General features: G+C 28.7%; 1 protein-coding gene and 1 pseudogene across 1 annotated transcript; both read left to right on the plus strand.

Annotated features, from left to right (window-relative positions):
* The first annotated feature begins 2,047 nt into the window (after positions 1 to 2,047).
* On the plus strand, positions 2,048 to 3,409 carry LOC110617855 (annotated as a pseudogene).
* Positions 3,410 to 6,890: 3,481 nt separating this feature from the next.
* LOC110618287 (probable glycosyltransferase At5g20260) lies at positions 6,891 to 8,130 on the plus strand. The gene is made up of 2 exons (XM_021761437.2): positions 6,891 to 7,342; positions 7,419 to 8,130. Exons 1-2 carry the CDS (start codon positions 7,001 to 7,003, stop codon positions 8,085 to 8,087), a joined length of 1,011 nt encoding a protein of 336 aa, XP_021617129.1. The 5' UTR covers positions 6,891 to 7,000; the 3' UTR covers positions 8,088 to 8,130.
* Positions 8,131 to 14,239: the final 6,109 nt, after the last annotated feature.

Raw genomic sequence — 14,239 nt, forward strand, 5'->3', positions numbered from 1 at the left:
ATTATAAATAAATATAATAATTTTATAAAATTTATAAAATAAATAAAATATTATTTAAAAATTTTAAAAAATTAAAATTTAAATTTAATAAATAGTAAATTAAAAGATCCTTTAAACGGTTTTATATTTTTTTATTTTCTTATTAATTAAAGACCAAATTTTAACATTAAAAACTTTTTGAAAAATTTTTAATATATCTTTAAAAAAATACAACTATTATAATATGATATATGTAATAAAAACAAGAAAAATAATAAAATATATTAAAATTTTAAATATAATAAAAATAATTAGTGATAATAAAATTTATATAATTAAGAAAATCCTGCTATTTTAATAAAAAATTTTAATGTTCAAAAAATTAAATTTTCTTTTAAAATTAAAAAATATTTTTCATACTCTCTCTATTCACATTATTTTTCACACATATTAAAAAATATAATTTTTTATTATTTTTTCATTATATATATTTTAAAAATATCAAATTTTATTAAATATTAAAATATATTTTGAAAATATTTTTAAATAAAAGTGAATAATTATTTTTAAATAATTAAAAAAATGGATAAATTTTATAAAACGAAATGAGTATATTAATTCTTTTAATATTTAAAAGTGTTGCAAATATTTTTTAAAAAATATTTTTCATAAAATAAAAAAAATATTAAGTGGGAAATATTTTTTATATGATTAAATTAAAAGAAACTTTCATGGGGTAATTAAACTCACAGTTGTTATTCAATAGGATATTCAAACATGATTATGATGGGAGATTTATTGATCCAAGATTCACTCACACCATATTTAAGTTATAGAGATATTGGAGTTTGAGATCTCTTTTATTTTTTAACACTTCTTCATAACTATTCCATTTTTTTTAATTGCCTTCTCAAATTCCCTAGTTAGACAAGCTTCACCTTCAAGATAGCTATACCTTTCTTCTCTCATTAATTTCATTTCTTTTTTTTAGAAAAAAAGAATAAATACTAAATTATAATAATATATTCTTTAATTTTTTAAATTACCATTTTTCTCTCCCAATTACTTAATTTTAATAATTTTTTATTAATTTACTATATTAGAAACACTTTAAAATCAAAAATATTGATCGTATCGAATTAATTTAAAATTTTAATTTAATTTTTTATTTATTTTAATTTAATTTGATTTTTAATTTTAAAATTCTTTTATTTCAGTTCATTTTGATTTTATAAAAAAAAATTAAAAATATCGAATTAAATCAATTAGTGATGATAATATATTATTTTCAATAATATTAAAAGATTAGGTTATATTAAAATTAAAATATTACAATTGAATTTTTAAATATTAAAAATAAATTATAAAAAATAAAAAATTTATTAAAAATTTAAATCCATCAAAATGAATAAAATTGAATCGAATCAAACCGATTCAATTTGATTCAATTTTTATAAATATAAAAATTTTAGTTTTAATTTATTCTATTCGGTTCGATTCAAATGCTCACACCCAATCTTATTAGATCTACCATTTTTTCATATTTTTTAATATCCTAATTTTTATATAATTCTTTTTTTTTTTTTAATAAACAAGCACTTACTATATCTACAAACTAGACCATAGTCCTGCAACTTCTAAATCTCCATTCTTTTCTTCACACATCTCTCACTCTGATAAAAGAAAAGCCATAGCAGATGAACATGGCATTAGCCTTTAACAACTCCATTTCCATATCATACTTCCTTCTTCCAGCTTTACTTCTTCTACCATTTCTCATCTTTCTCCTACCATATAATGAAACTTATCTCACTACTCCAATACTCAACTCTTTCAAGCTTGCAGAAGCCACCGCCACCACCCCATCACCGCCGCATCAACTTCCCCTACATGGGTTTGCCTCCATGTATGAAAGCAGCAAAGTCAAGGCCACAACTGTTCCTAAAGTGAGCTCTTGTTGATGACTTTTGCACCTTGTTCTCTGTAAATGTCTTCTATTTTTCTATTTCTTGATGATTGAAAAAGTTCTTCTGCTCATTTGTTTGATATTTTCTATAAGTAGAAAAAGATCAGAAGTAGCTTGGAGAAAATTGAAGAAGGTTTAGCTAAAGCTCGAGCAGCTATTGCTGAAGCAATTCGATCCAGGAACTGCACATCTTCAGAGAATAACAATGACACATTCATCCCCAGAGGATCAGTTTACTTGAATCCTTTGGCTTTTCACCAGTTAAGTATCTGTTTATAAGCATATCTAATAATTTCCTCTTTAATGTCAATGCATTCATGATAATCAGTTTGCATGTAAATTTTCAGAAGTCACATAGAGATGGTGAAGAGATTCAAGGTCTGGACCTACAAGGAAGGAGAAAGGCCCTTGGCCCATGAAGGCCCATTAAACGGTGTATACTCTATAGAGGGCCATTTCATAAGCGAGATAGAGAGCGATAAGAGTCCCTTCAAGGCCCAAGTTCCTGGTGAGGCTTGCGTGTTCTTCCTTCCCTTGAGTGTAACTTCAATTGGTCAGTACATCTACTTGCCTATCAGAACAATGGCTGACTACTCTCGAGACCGTCTCCGACGAGTCGTGACGGACTACACCGGCGTCATAGCAAATAAGTATCCTTACTGGAACAGAAGTAAGGGTGCAGATCATTTCATGGTTTCTTGTCATGATTGGGTATAAATATGTATAATTTTTCTTTTTTGTTTAGTGACAACAACTTCCAGGCACCAGGCTGAGCTAGAGTTGTTTCAATATGTTGTGTATTTTCAGGCACCTGATGCATCACTTGCCAATCCTGAGATCTTCAAAAACTTCATCAGAATCCTTTGCAATGCAAATATTTCAGAAGGGTTCAAGCTCAAGAGAGATATACCCATACCAGAAATTTTCACAACCTTGGAAGGACTTAACCCAACCAATTATGGTCAGGGCCCAAAGAACCGAACCATTTTGGCATTCTTTGAAGGAAGGGCTCATGGGTTCATTAGGGAAATGTTGTTCAAGCATTGGAAGAACAAAGACAGTGAAGTTGTGGTGAGAGAGAACTTCCCAGAGGGATTAGGCTACAGAAAATCAATGGGCAGAAGCAAGTATTGTTTGTGCCCAAGTGGATATGAAGTAGCAAGTCCAAGAGTGGTGGATGCGATTTACCAAGGATGTGTGCCGGTGATAATTTCCTAAAACTATTCATTACCCTTTAGTGATGTGCTTAATTGGAGCAAATTCTCCATTGAAATTCCTGTTGAAAAAATACCAGAAATTAAGAGCATATTGAAAGGAATTTCAAATGAGAAGTACTTGATGATGTATAGAAGGGTGAAGCAGGTTGAAAGACATTTTGTGCTCAATAGGCCTGCCAAGCCATTTGATGTTACTTATATGTTGCTTCACTCACTTTGGCTCAGGAGGCTAAACTTCAAGGCTTAGAATAAGAGGAGAAAAAAAGGAAGAAGAAGAGGAGGAAGCGTTGCTTTCACTTCATACTTCAATACATAACAGAAAACTAGAGAAGTTCTATTTGTTTATAAGTTATAATATTTAGAGCAATTTTGAGATCTCTTGCACAGACGTTTGATAACTTCATGGATGATTTTGCTTGACTCTGAGGATTATCTTTGCTTGCACTGTAAGCATAGAGTCATGATCCACTCACATGTAAGTTTTATTGGGAATTTCACATGAGAAACAAATATAAAAAGAGAAAGGAAAAATATAAATTATTGGAATTTAATGTTTTATTCTAAACATTTTTTGGTAAAAAAAAAAAAAATAAGTCAGATAAATATTAAGTGATTATTTTTCAATTCACTAATATGTAATTTGCAGTTAAAAATAAATTTTTATTAAAAATTAGGAAGAATGCATGCACTAGAAAGATACATACAGGAAGTGGAATCCATAGCTAATAAAACGTGAATAAATATAAAATTTATTAGATTTATTGGCTCAGAAAATTTTCAATTTTATAAATTTTCACAGTTAAAATTTTTAATTTTAAATAAAAAAATTTTCAATTTTTTAAATTTATTGTTAGTGTAGCACCTTTTAATTTAATTTTAATCATATTTAAATTAACTTATGTCATATATTATTGTTTTTATTATATAAAAAACTTGATTAATTAGAATTAAATTTTAATTAAGATCTTAAACTCTTAATTATATGAAAATTCTAAATTATATAATTAAAATGATTAATTTTCACATAATTAAATAAAAATTTTAATTGAGAATTTTAGATAATTAGGAATTTAAAATTTTAATTAAAATTTAATTTAACTTAATCAAGTTACTTATATGGTAAAAAATAATGGATTGTCTCATGTGAGTTAATTTAAATATGATCAAAATTAATTTAAAAAGTAGTTATAATTATAATAAATTTAAAAGTTTAGATCTTTTAATTCAAAATTAAAAATTTAGAATATAAATATGAAAACTTCTAAAATTGAAGCGTTTTTAGGTTAAATAATCAATCTATTAATATAATTTATAAAATGTTAAAAACCAATATTTATTTAAGGAAATAACATTTTAAGGATTATTTATTGTAATATATATATAAATAGTGCTTCCAAAAATGTCATTTGCGTTTTTATAGTTAATGTGACAAAAAATTAATGAAATATTTACAATTGCAAATTTAAAAAAAATGTTGTATTTTGATAAATTTTTTAATAATCAATTAAAAGCAAATTTTAATCGGATATATTAAATTTATAATTACTTATTTTTTTATAAACTAATTAAAAATAGCATAAATTTCTCTAAAAAATAATTTTTTACTCTTGAATTATATCAAAATTAATATATATATTTCTTTATATTTAAAACTCTTTAGCTTATATAGTTTAATTTTATCAAATTAAAGATTTTTTCATCTAAGTGTTTATTAATTATATGAAAAATTATCAAATGTAAAAAAAAAAAATTACTTTTTCATCCTTTAAAAATTAAATTAAGAATATGACGAATAAAAATAATAAGCAATCAACGTTGGAAAAAAAAAACTAATTAATTGCTTATAAATATAATAGATGAATCTAATTATATTTTTTTATTTATTAATATACTTCTATTTAATATATATATTAAAAGCATTAAAAAAAAATCTGTTAGTTTCAACAATAATTCGATAACATAAGTTATTTAATTTTTATTACAGCAACATAAATATAAGAGATATATAAAATAAAATTCAAGAAAATAATGGTAAGCTTGTTTATCTTTGCTTTCATCGTGTGAGGCTCATTATTTATAAAAATTGAACTCTAACTTTATTTTAAAAAAATATCAAATCACTCATTTCAATATTAGTTTATATTAGTTGATTTATTTTTAATATAACCATTGATTATAAAAAAAATTTAAATATAAATTTAAATTAATTAAAGTATCAAATTTAATTAAATTTAAATCCGTATAAAATATTATGCGAAAATGTATAAAATAATATCAAAATACAATTAATTATAAATTGAACTCAAAAAAGCTAAATAAATAAAGATGAGAGTATCATTTAAAATAATTTTTTTAACAAATAAATGAGTTATTAAATTAGCTTGGATCCTAATCCAGCAGAGACTTGAGCTGATAAAATTTTATAAATTTAAAAAATTATCCTAAATTCAAACAAATCTTCTTCCTAAATTTAACATCTAACACTATTTTAACATCCTTTAATTTCCTTAATCTATTAATTAAAGAAAATTAGTGTATAAAAATTTTAATAATAAACAAATTTATAATTTTGTGGTTAAAATGCATAATTAGATAGAAACTAAAAATTTTTATTTTATTTTTTAATAATTAAATGTGAAATATTCATCTTCCCCAAAAGCTTGTTACAATGATAAAGCATATATATGGATTTTGATATTTTGATATTTATCCACTTATAATTTACTTTTAATAGAATTTTAAATGCTATGTACATATAAAAAACTTTTTTTTAAAAAAAAAAATTCTCATTACTTAATTACAGAAGTAGTTATGCACAACCTACTTTCCTTGGCCCAACATTATACCTGTAATACACCCTAAACACAACTCAACTCCACATACTATTGGACTATAACAGAGACTCATAAGCTGTGACACTATATCCTAAATCAGCAGTAAATTCAACGAAAGCCATCTACCTAGCTAATACAATCCTTGTCAGGTTAAAATTCGAAGCAAAATCCTTCTCACGACCTGACTCCTTAGAGCTAAAAGCGTCGTTCTCAAGCTCAAGCAATCTAACTAAGCTTGATCATCAATGGCAGAAAATCCTTCTCTCGTCTTTTCACTACTTGCAGCATTTGTCCTCTTCTACTTCTTTTTCCCCATAAGCCACAACAGAGCCATACCCTTCTCTTTATCTCCTAAAGCCAGCCGTCAAATAGCTCTTTCATCGTCTGCTCCACCAAACTCACCGCTACCGCCTCCTGAAAACAGCAACTCAGCTACTGTAATTGCCAGGACACATCATGCAAGCCTGATTAATGATGATTTTTATCATTTTTTTCTCAGTTTTTTTTTTATGAAAATTAAAGTGTGTATACTATGATAAAGTAAACTCGTTGTTGATCATTAAGTTATTGTTTTTGCAGAGGAATAATGGAGGTTTTGAGAGGATTGAAGATGGTTTGGTGAGAGCGAGAGCAGCCATTCGTGAAGCAGTTAGATTACAGAACTTTTCTTCTTGTAAGGAAGAGAGTTACGTACCAGGAGGAGCCATCTATAGAAATTCTTACGCTTTTCATCAGTAAGTTTAATTCTCTTCTTAATAATAATTAATTTTTTTTGTGAATGTTTATACGTTTCTGTATACTGTTTAAGAATCGTGCGATTTTCTCAAGGAATTTATGATTGTTTGGGATTTAGACCTGAAATAAATTATTAACTATCCATGAGGTTTATTGGCATTAAAGATATAAATCTTTAAATCACAGTGTTGAGTAGCATAAACTGAAACTGTGTTCATAAGAACTTCCGTTGGTATTATTATTATCCTACTTTCAGGAGCTACATTGAGATGGAGAAGAGATTCAAGGTGTGGGTTTACAAGGAAGGTGAGCCACCGCTCGTTCATGGCGGGCCAGTAAATGACATCTATGGCATAGAAGGACAGTTCATTGACGAGGTAGAGAGCGGAAAAAGCCACTTTCTAGCTCGAAACCCTAATGAAGCTCACGTATTCTTCCTCCCCATCAGCGTAGCCAGTATCATCAACTTCTTATACAAGCCTCTCATCACCTACTCTCGTGATCAGCTGCAACGCTTGGTCACTGATTACATCAACATCGTCGCTGATAAACACCCTTATTGGAACAGAAGCAACGGAGGTGATCATTTCTTAATCTCCTGCCATGATTGGGTATGCAAAATTTCATTTTTCTCTTGTTTTTTTTGGCTCATCTGGAACTCGTCAAGAACATGCAAAATCTCTGCAGGCACCAGACATCTCCCTGGCGAATCCTGAGCTTTACAAGAATCTCATCAGGGTGCTTTGCAATGCCAATACTTCTGAAGGGTTCCAGCCTCATAGAGACGTCTCTCTGCCAGAAATCATCATCCCCAAAGCCAAGCTCGGCCCTCCTCATGGTCAAGACGTAGCTCCGACCAACCGTACAATCCTTGCCTTCTTTGCCGGTGGTTGCCATGGTTACATCAGAGAGCTCTTGTTAGATCACTGGAAACACAAAGACAACGAGATTCAAGTCCACGAATCCCTCCACAAGAAGATGAAAAATTACTTTGAATTAATGGGTCGAAGCAAGTTTTGTCCGTGTCCGAGTGGATATGAAGTAGCAAGTCCGAGAGTGGTAACAGCAATTCAACTAGGATGTGTTCCTGTAATAATTTCTGATAACTATACGCTGCCGTTTAGTGATGTGCTTGACTGGAGCAAGTTCTCAGTGCACATTCCATCGGAGAAGATTCCTGAAATAAAGAAAATTTTGGAAGGGATTTCACATAGACGGTATCTTCAACTGCAAAGAAGAGTGATGAAGGTTAAAAAGCATTTTGTGTTGAATAGACCAGCTCAGCCTTATGACATGATTCATATGATTCTCCACTCTGTGTGGCTAAGGAGGCTTAATTTGAGACTCCCCTATTGATGTATATGTGTTTTGTTCTTTCTTGCTCTAATTCTTAGATCCAACTCCATTTTTCTATTTTTTTGAAAGGTTTATAATATACTAAAAAATATATATATAACGTAATTTCACTCTTTTTTTTTCGGTAGTTATAATTTAATATGAAATAATTAAAATATAATTATTAATTAAAAAATATATAAAATATAAGGATTTTTAATTTAGCTAAAATGGAATTTGGTTTATCCTTTATAACTAATCAGCTAAAAGATGATTTAAATGTTCGATAATCTTTTTATAAATGGCCCTGGTAGGGAATTCTATAAGTTATTAACTACTTTTTTATCAATTTTAATTTTAAATTTTTTCTATTAACTTTTATTCTGATTATGTTATATTTTTAGTATTTATCAATTATAAATTTTTCATATTAACATAAATTTTAGTATATATTGATAACTTATTTATATATATTTTTTTAAAATAGAATTGAAGGAGTAGAATATGATACCTCTCAGATTTATTTAAATGCACTTATTATTAGACTAAACCCGTGAGTCCAACTTATTTATACTTATAAATTAATTATATTAATTTTTTATTTTTATATAATAAATTTTTAAAATTAATTTTTTATTTTTATATAATAAAAGTACGTATATACATAAAAATACATTTTTATTAATAATTATATTATTAAATTTTATGTATATTATATGATAAATTATTGCTTTTATGTTAATAATAAATAAATTATATAATATGATCGTATGCGCATATTCTCTCCAAAAGGATGTGCATTACATATGGTTTATATTCATTATAAACAACCGTGATTAATTCTTTTTATTTATAATTTTCTATTAATTTATTATGTATAATATAATATTAAATAATATATTGATTTTTAATCGTAAATTAAATTTAATCATTTATTTTTATAATAAATTACTACGTATAGATTTATTCTTTTATTAATTAGCTAAGAATATCTATAACCATATCTATCTTCTATACCAATATTTAGGGGTGAGCATTCGGTCGGTTTGATTCAAAATCGAACCGAATCGAATAAACAAAAAACTGAAATTTTAGTATTTATGAAAATCGAATCGAATCAATTTTGGTCAGAAACTGAATCGAACCGAATCGGTCTGATTCAATTCAGTTCGGTTTCATCGATTTTGATTTTTAATAATTTTTTTATTTTTTACACTTTATTTTTAATATTTTAAAATTTAATTAAAATATTTTAATCTTAATATGTTTTAATTTTTCTATATTATTGAAAAAATATATTATTATCACTAATCGGTTCGGTTCGGTTTTTTTGATTTTTTTTATCAAAACCAAACCGAACTGAAATAATCAAAATTTTTGAAATTAAAAATCGAACCGAACCGAACCGAAATGTATAAAAAACCGAAATAAATTTTCAAATCGATTCGATCAATTTGTTCGATTTGAACCAAATACTGCTCACCCCTACCTATATCTATATTAAAACTGGAAAGAAGAGAATAATAGTTTTTATCAAAAATACCCTTCCCTCGATGTGATATTTATAAATTTATTTTTATTTTATTTTTATTTAAAATCTTTAATTTAATTAAATAATTTTTTGTGTTTTATTTAAACTAAAATTTATGTCTTTTACTTGAATGCAAGTAAAACATTATATGATATGTCTTTTACTTGCAATCTTTGAATGCAAGTGAAACTATATATCAAGCATTACACTTCTTTGATTTTTATTTAATCAATTTATTATTATAATATTTTTATAACTATAATTTTTTTAATATACAATTGAGAAATGTAATTATAATTTTTTTTACAATATATTATTATATTTATAATTAAATTAGAATGATTTTATTCTTTGATAAAATTAATATATTGTGAATAAAATTTAGAACTATGTTTAGAAAATATTCAATAAAAATAAATTTAGATTATATTACAGTTCACTATAAATCGCAATTGATTTAGTATACTGATTCGATTCAAATCTATTGAGACGAGTTTGGGTGATATATAATTGCATTTAATTTTTTTAAAAAAATTATTAACTAAAAATATATTTTACCTATAATTGAATATTAATTTAGGTTCAGTTAAAACTATAAATTAGAATTACCCTTTCCATCTTCTAATTAGATTTTTTTTTATTACTTTATTCTTTAATTCAAAAAAAATAGGGAAAATTACTTTTTAGTCCCTGAGGTTTAACGTAATTAACACTTCTGTCCCTCTATTTTGGCGACCCAACACTTAAGTCCCTCACTTTCTCTTCCGTCCAAATTCGTAGTCCTTCCGTCCATTTAATCCGTTTGGTCAAAGAGTCAAAAGCGAGAGATGATAATTTTTTCCAGAAATACCCTTCTCTTAAATGTGAAATTCCTTTTTGTTTTTCTCTTTCATGTTTTTTCCAATTGCATTTCTCCAGTTGCAGAAGAAGAAGAAAGTTGCAGAAGAAGAAGAAAAGGAAAAGGAAGAAGAAGAAAGAAGAAGTGTAAATGAAAATAATTTATAAATAAAATAATTTTATTTAAATTTCTAATCATATTAAAAAAATAATTTTAACAATAAATTATAAAATTAAATTTGGCTAGCGACTCCATCTTCTACCTTGAGAAGATGCTCTCGCCGTTGCCCCTCTCACGCCGTACGCCCGATGATCGCCAAATGCTGCCGCCAGCCCGAGTTCCAGCAGTTCGTGCAACGATTGCTCCACCGTCGGCGCTACGAACCATCTCTGGCTGCCTTCATCGTCGATAGCTCACGAGAGGTTGCTTCGGTCTTCCTCAAATCGCCGATTCACACAGCAACTTCCTCCCTGGCGACGTCGAGGCTGCTAGGTTCATCCTGCTACCACTGTGTATGCCGTCCGTGCAATGTCGGTCGACAGCCCCTAAACCGGCGGATCGAGCAACGATTGCGCCTCTGTCGGCGCTGAGCCAACTCGGACCTCACCTTGTTGATGACAGCTCACGACGAAAGCCCAAACCGAGACCATCTCGATCTCGACCTCTACGAACGTGGGGACTGACGTGCTCCATGTCCATGTCGCGGCCGTTGCAGTCAGGCAAGTATCACCGGGCGAGCATGCTGCAGACAGATCAGTCATGCATCCGCTAGCGATCGGCACTCATTTTCGCCTCTAGTGGTCCACAAAGAAGGAAGAGGGTTAATTTTGTCAATTCACGTGTCCCAAACGGCTATTTTGGACGGAAGGACTACGAATTTGGACGGAAGTGAAAGTGAGGGACTTAAGTGTTGGGTCGCCAAAATAGAGGGACAGAAGTGTTAATTACGTTAAACCTCAGGGACTAAAAAGTAATTTTCCCAAAAAAATATTATGTTTTTTTTATAGTCTAAATTTTTTTATAACACTTTTTATTTAGATATTTAATTAAGTGAGCGAGAGTTATTCGTGATAGTTCTCTTACTTTTCCTTTAATTAATATTATGTAATTATAACATTAAAATTATACCATATAGCATACTGCATCGTTTAAGAAAATTTTAAATATTTTTTTAAGTTATTCATCTATGACAAAATTTTTAAATATAAAATTAATTTAAAAAATTTTTAATTTTTTTTTAAATTATTTATTTATGACAGAATTTTTAAATATAAAATTAATTTAAAATTATCTTAATTTCTTTTAAGTTAAATTAATAATGCACATTCTATTATCTACAAATTTAACGAATATTCATAATAATTAATCTCAAATATATGCTTCACATTCCAACTTATTTTATATATTTAATAAAAATATTATTTATTTTATATTTTCCATAATAGTATTCTTTTTTTTTAATTTTCTTAAGTTTTAAACATTTTTTATTTTTTTTAAAAATACTAAACTATATAAAATATTTATTTTAAATTTATGAATATGAACACTTTAACTATTTATATGAAAAATTAATAATATCAAAAATATTTATTTAGTTCAATAAATAAATTTTATTTCATATATAATTAAAAATTGCTTATATAAAATATCAATTTCTTTAAACACACGTCTCTTTAATATTTTTTTATAATAATTCTATTATTTTTCACATATTATAAATTTTTTAACTCTAAATTTTATAAATTCTAACAAAATCGTAAAATCAGATAAAGAAAACGGTAATGATAGGGCACTGAGAGCCGAAACTGTAGGATTTGAAAATCAAGACAGTGGGGTTTCAGAGTCTATACTCTAGGGTATTTCTACATCAAATACTGAAATCCTTAAAACTTGTAGTGCAATACTGTTAAATCTGCATATTACATGTCATGTCATTATACTAACTACGACTTCTATCAGATTTACTATGGCTAAGATTTATCATTAACTATTATTTTCTTATTAATATGCTTATATTTGTTAATAACATATATTTTATATTTAATTAAATGAAATACTTTAACTGATTTTTTTTAGAGATTTATAATTTAGTCCCTGAATATTGCAATTATTAATAAATCAGTCCCTGTATTTTTAGAAACATATTAAAACGTTCTTATCTTGTCTCTCCATCAACGAAATAGTGCTTCCGTCTATTTTTGCCGTTAAAAATATAGTAAAAGACTAAATTATCCCCCATTATTCTCCTACTCCTCCTCCTCCTTCCTTTTCTTCTTCATCAATTCTTCCTCCATCTTCTGCTTCTTCTTCTGCTTCTTCTTTTGCTTCTGCTTCTGCTTCTTTTTTTTCTGTTGCTTCTTCTTCTTCTTCTCCTTCTTCTCCTTCTTCTTCTTCTTCTTCTTTTGCTTCTTTTTCTTCTTTTTTTCTTTCTCTTCTTCTTCTTCTTCTTCTCCTTCTCCTTCTTCTTCTTTTTCTTCTTTTTTTTTTCTTTTTTTTCTTCTTTCACTTCTTCTTCTCCTCCTCCTTCTTCTTCTTCTTCTTCTTCTTCTTCTTCTTCTTCTTCTTCTTCTTCTTTTTCTTCTTTTTCTTCTTTTTCGGAGGCGGAGGAGGAGGAGGAGGAGGAGGAGGAGGAGGAGGAGGAGGAGGAGGAGGAGGAGGAGGAGGAGGAGGAGGAGGAGGAAAGAAAAGATAGGGATTATTTCCTTGACAAAAAGAAACGATAAGGACGTTTTAATAGATGTGAGAAAAGATAGGGACTATTTCGTTGACAAAAAGAAATGATAATGACGTTTTAATAGATTTTTAAAAATATAGGGAGGGACGATTTAGTTGACGGAAAGAAACGATAAGGAAAGACTATTTCGTTGACGGGAAGAAACAATTAGGGACTATTTTATTGACGGAAAGAAACGATAAGAACGTTTTAATAGATATGAAAAAAGATAAAAACGTTTTAATAGATTTTTGAAAATGTAAGGTCTAACTTGTTAATAATAACTGATAATCTGAGATCCAGAAAATAGGGTTTTACAAGGTATTCTATAAAACTGAAAAAGCTTAAACCTAGAAGAGAGTATTTCTCCTTTTATAGGTTTCCTTTTGTCTGCTAGTGACGTGCCAACAGAACGAGTATCATTAGACCACCTGTCCTTGCTACGCTGATACGGACGTACGAGGGAATCAAATCTCTGCCCCATGCGCAACGGCCTCTGATTCTCTCTGGGCGCGGGTAGGCGGGTCTGCAAGGCGGATGGATGAATCCTCCTTCGGGTTTCGGGCTGGACCGGAGAATAGGAACAAAGCAGGGCCCAAATGGGATCGGCCCAAGGTGTAGTAAAGACGAGGCCGGCCTGGTGGAGAAAGCCAGATAAACCCGGTTGTGAGGCTGAACGGACTGGACCCAGTTAGCTTGAGTGGCTTGAGGATCTCTAAGTAATGGGCTATTTTCATGGGCCTGGCCCTAGACTGGGGTGAGGTGAACTCAGAGGTCATCAATTGCCCCTTTACCTTCTCGGCAGTTATTGCCCCAACTGTCAAGGGGGTAAACCCCTAGAATCATTATGACCGCGTCTGTTTGAATTCGGCTTGCCCTTTCATCTTATTGTCACTTATAGCTTTAAATCTTCTCTATCTTTTTTCTATATTTAGCTTTCCTCTGCTCTTTGTACGCACTGTTATCCTCGCTTTTTTACTTTTATCTTTCCGGTACATTTTCTTTCCTTTCTGGTGAATAGCCTTTAAGGATTCTGATGCCGCTGGCCTAGGGTATAAAGTCGCCATGTTTCACATTAAAAGCTCAGCCTC

Source organism: Manihot esculenta, chromosome 6 (assembly GCF_001659605.2).
Source record: "Manihot esculenta cultivar AM560-2 chromosome 6, M.esculenta_v8, whole genome shotgun sequence".
In the NCBI taxonomy this organism is placed as follows: domain Eukaryota; kingdom Viridiplantae; phylum Streptophyta; class Magnoliopsida; order Malpighiales; family Euphorbiaceae; genus Manihot; species Manihot esculenta.

Excerpts from the sequence above, each read along its gene's own strand:
- LOC110618287 (XM_021761437.2), top strand. The coding sequence starts at position 7,001 with ATGGAGAAGAGATTCAAGGTGTGGGTTTACAAGGAAGGTGAGCCACCG. Across the intron at positions 7,343-7,418 it reads TAATCTCCTGCCATGATTGG|GCACCAGACATCTCCCTGGC; the intron begins GTATGCAAAATT and ends AAATCTCTGCAG.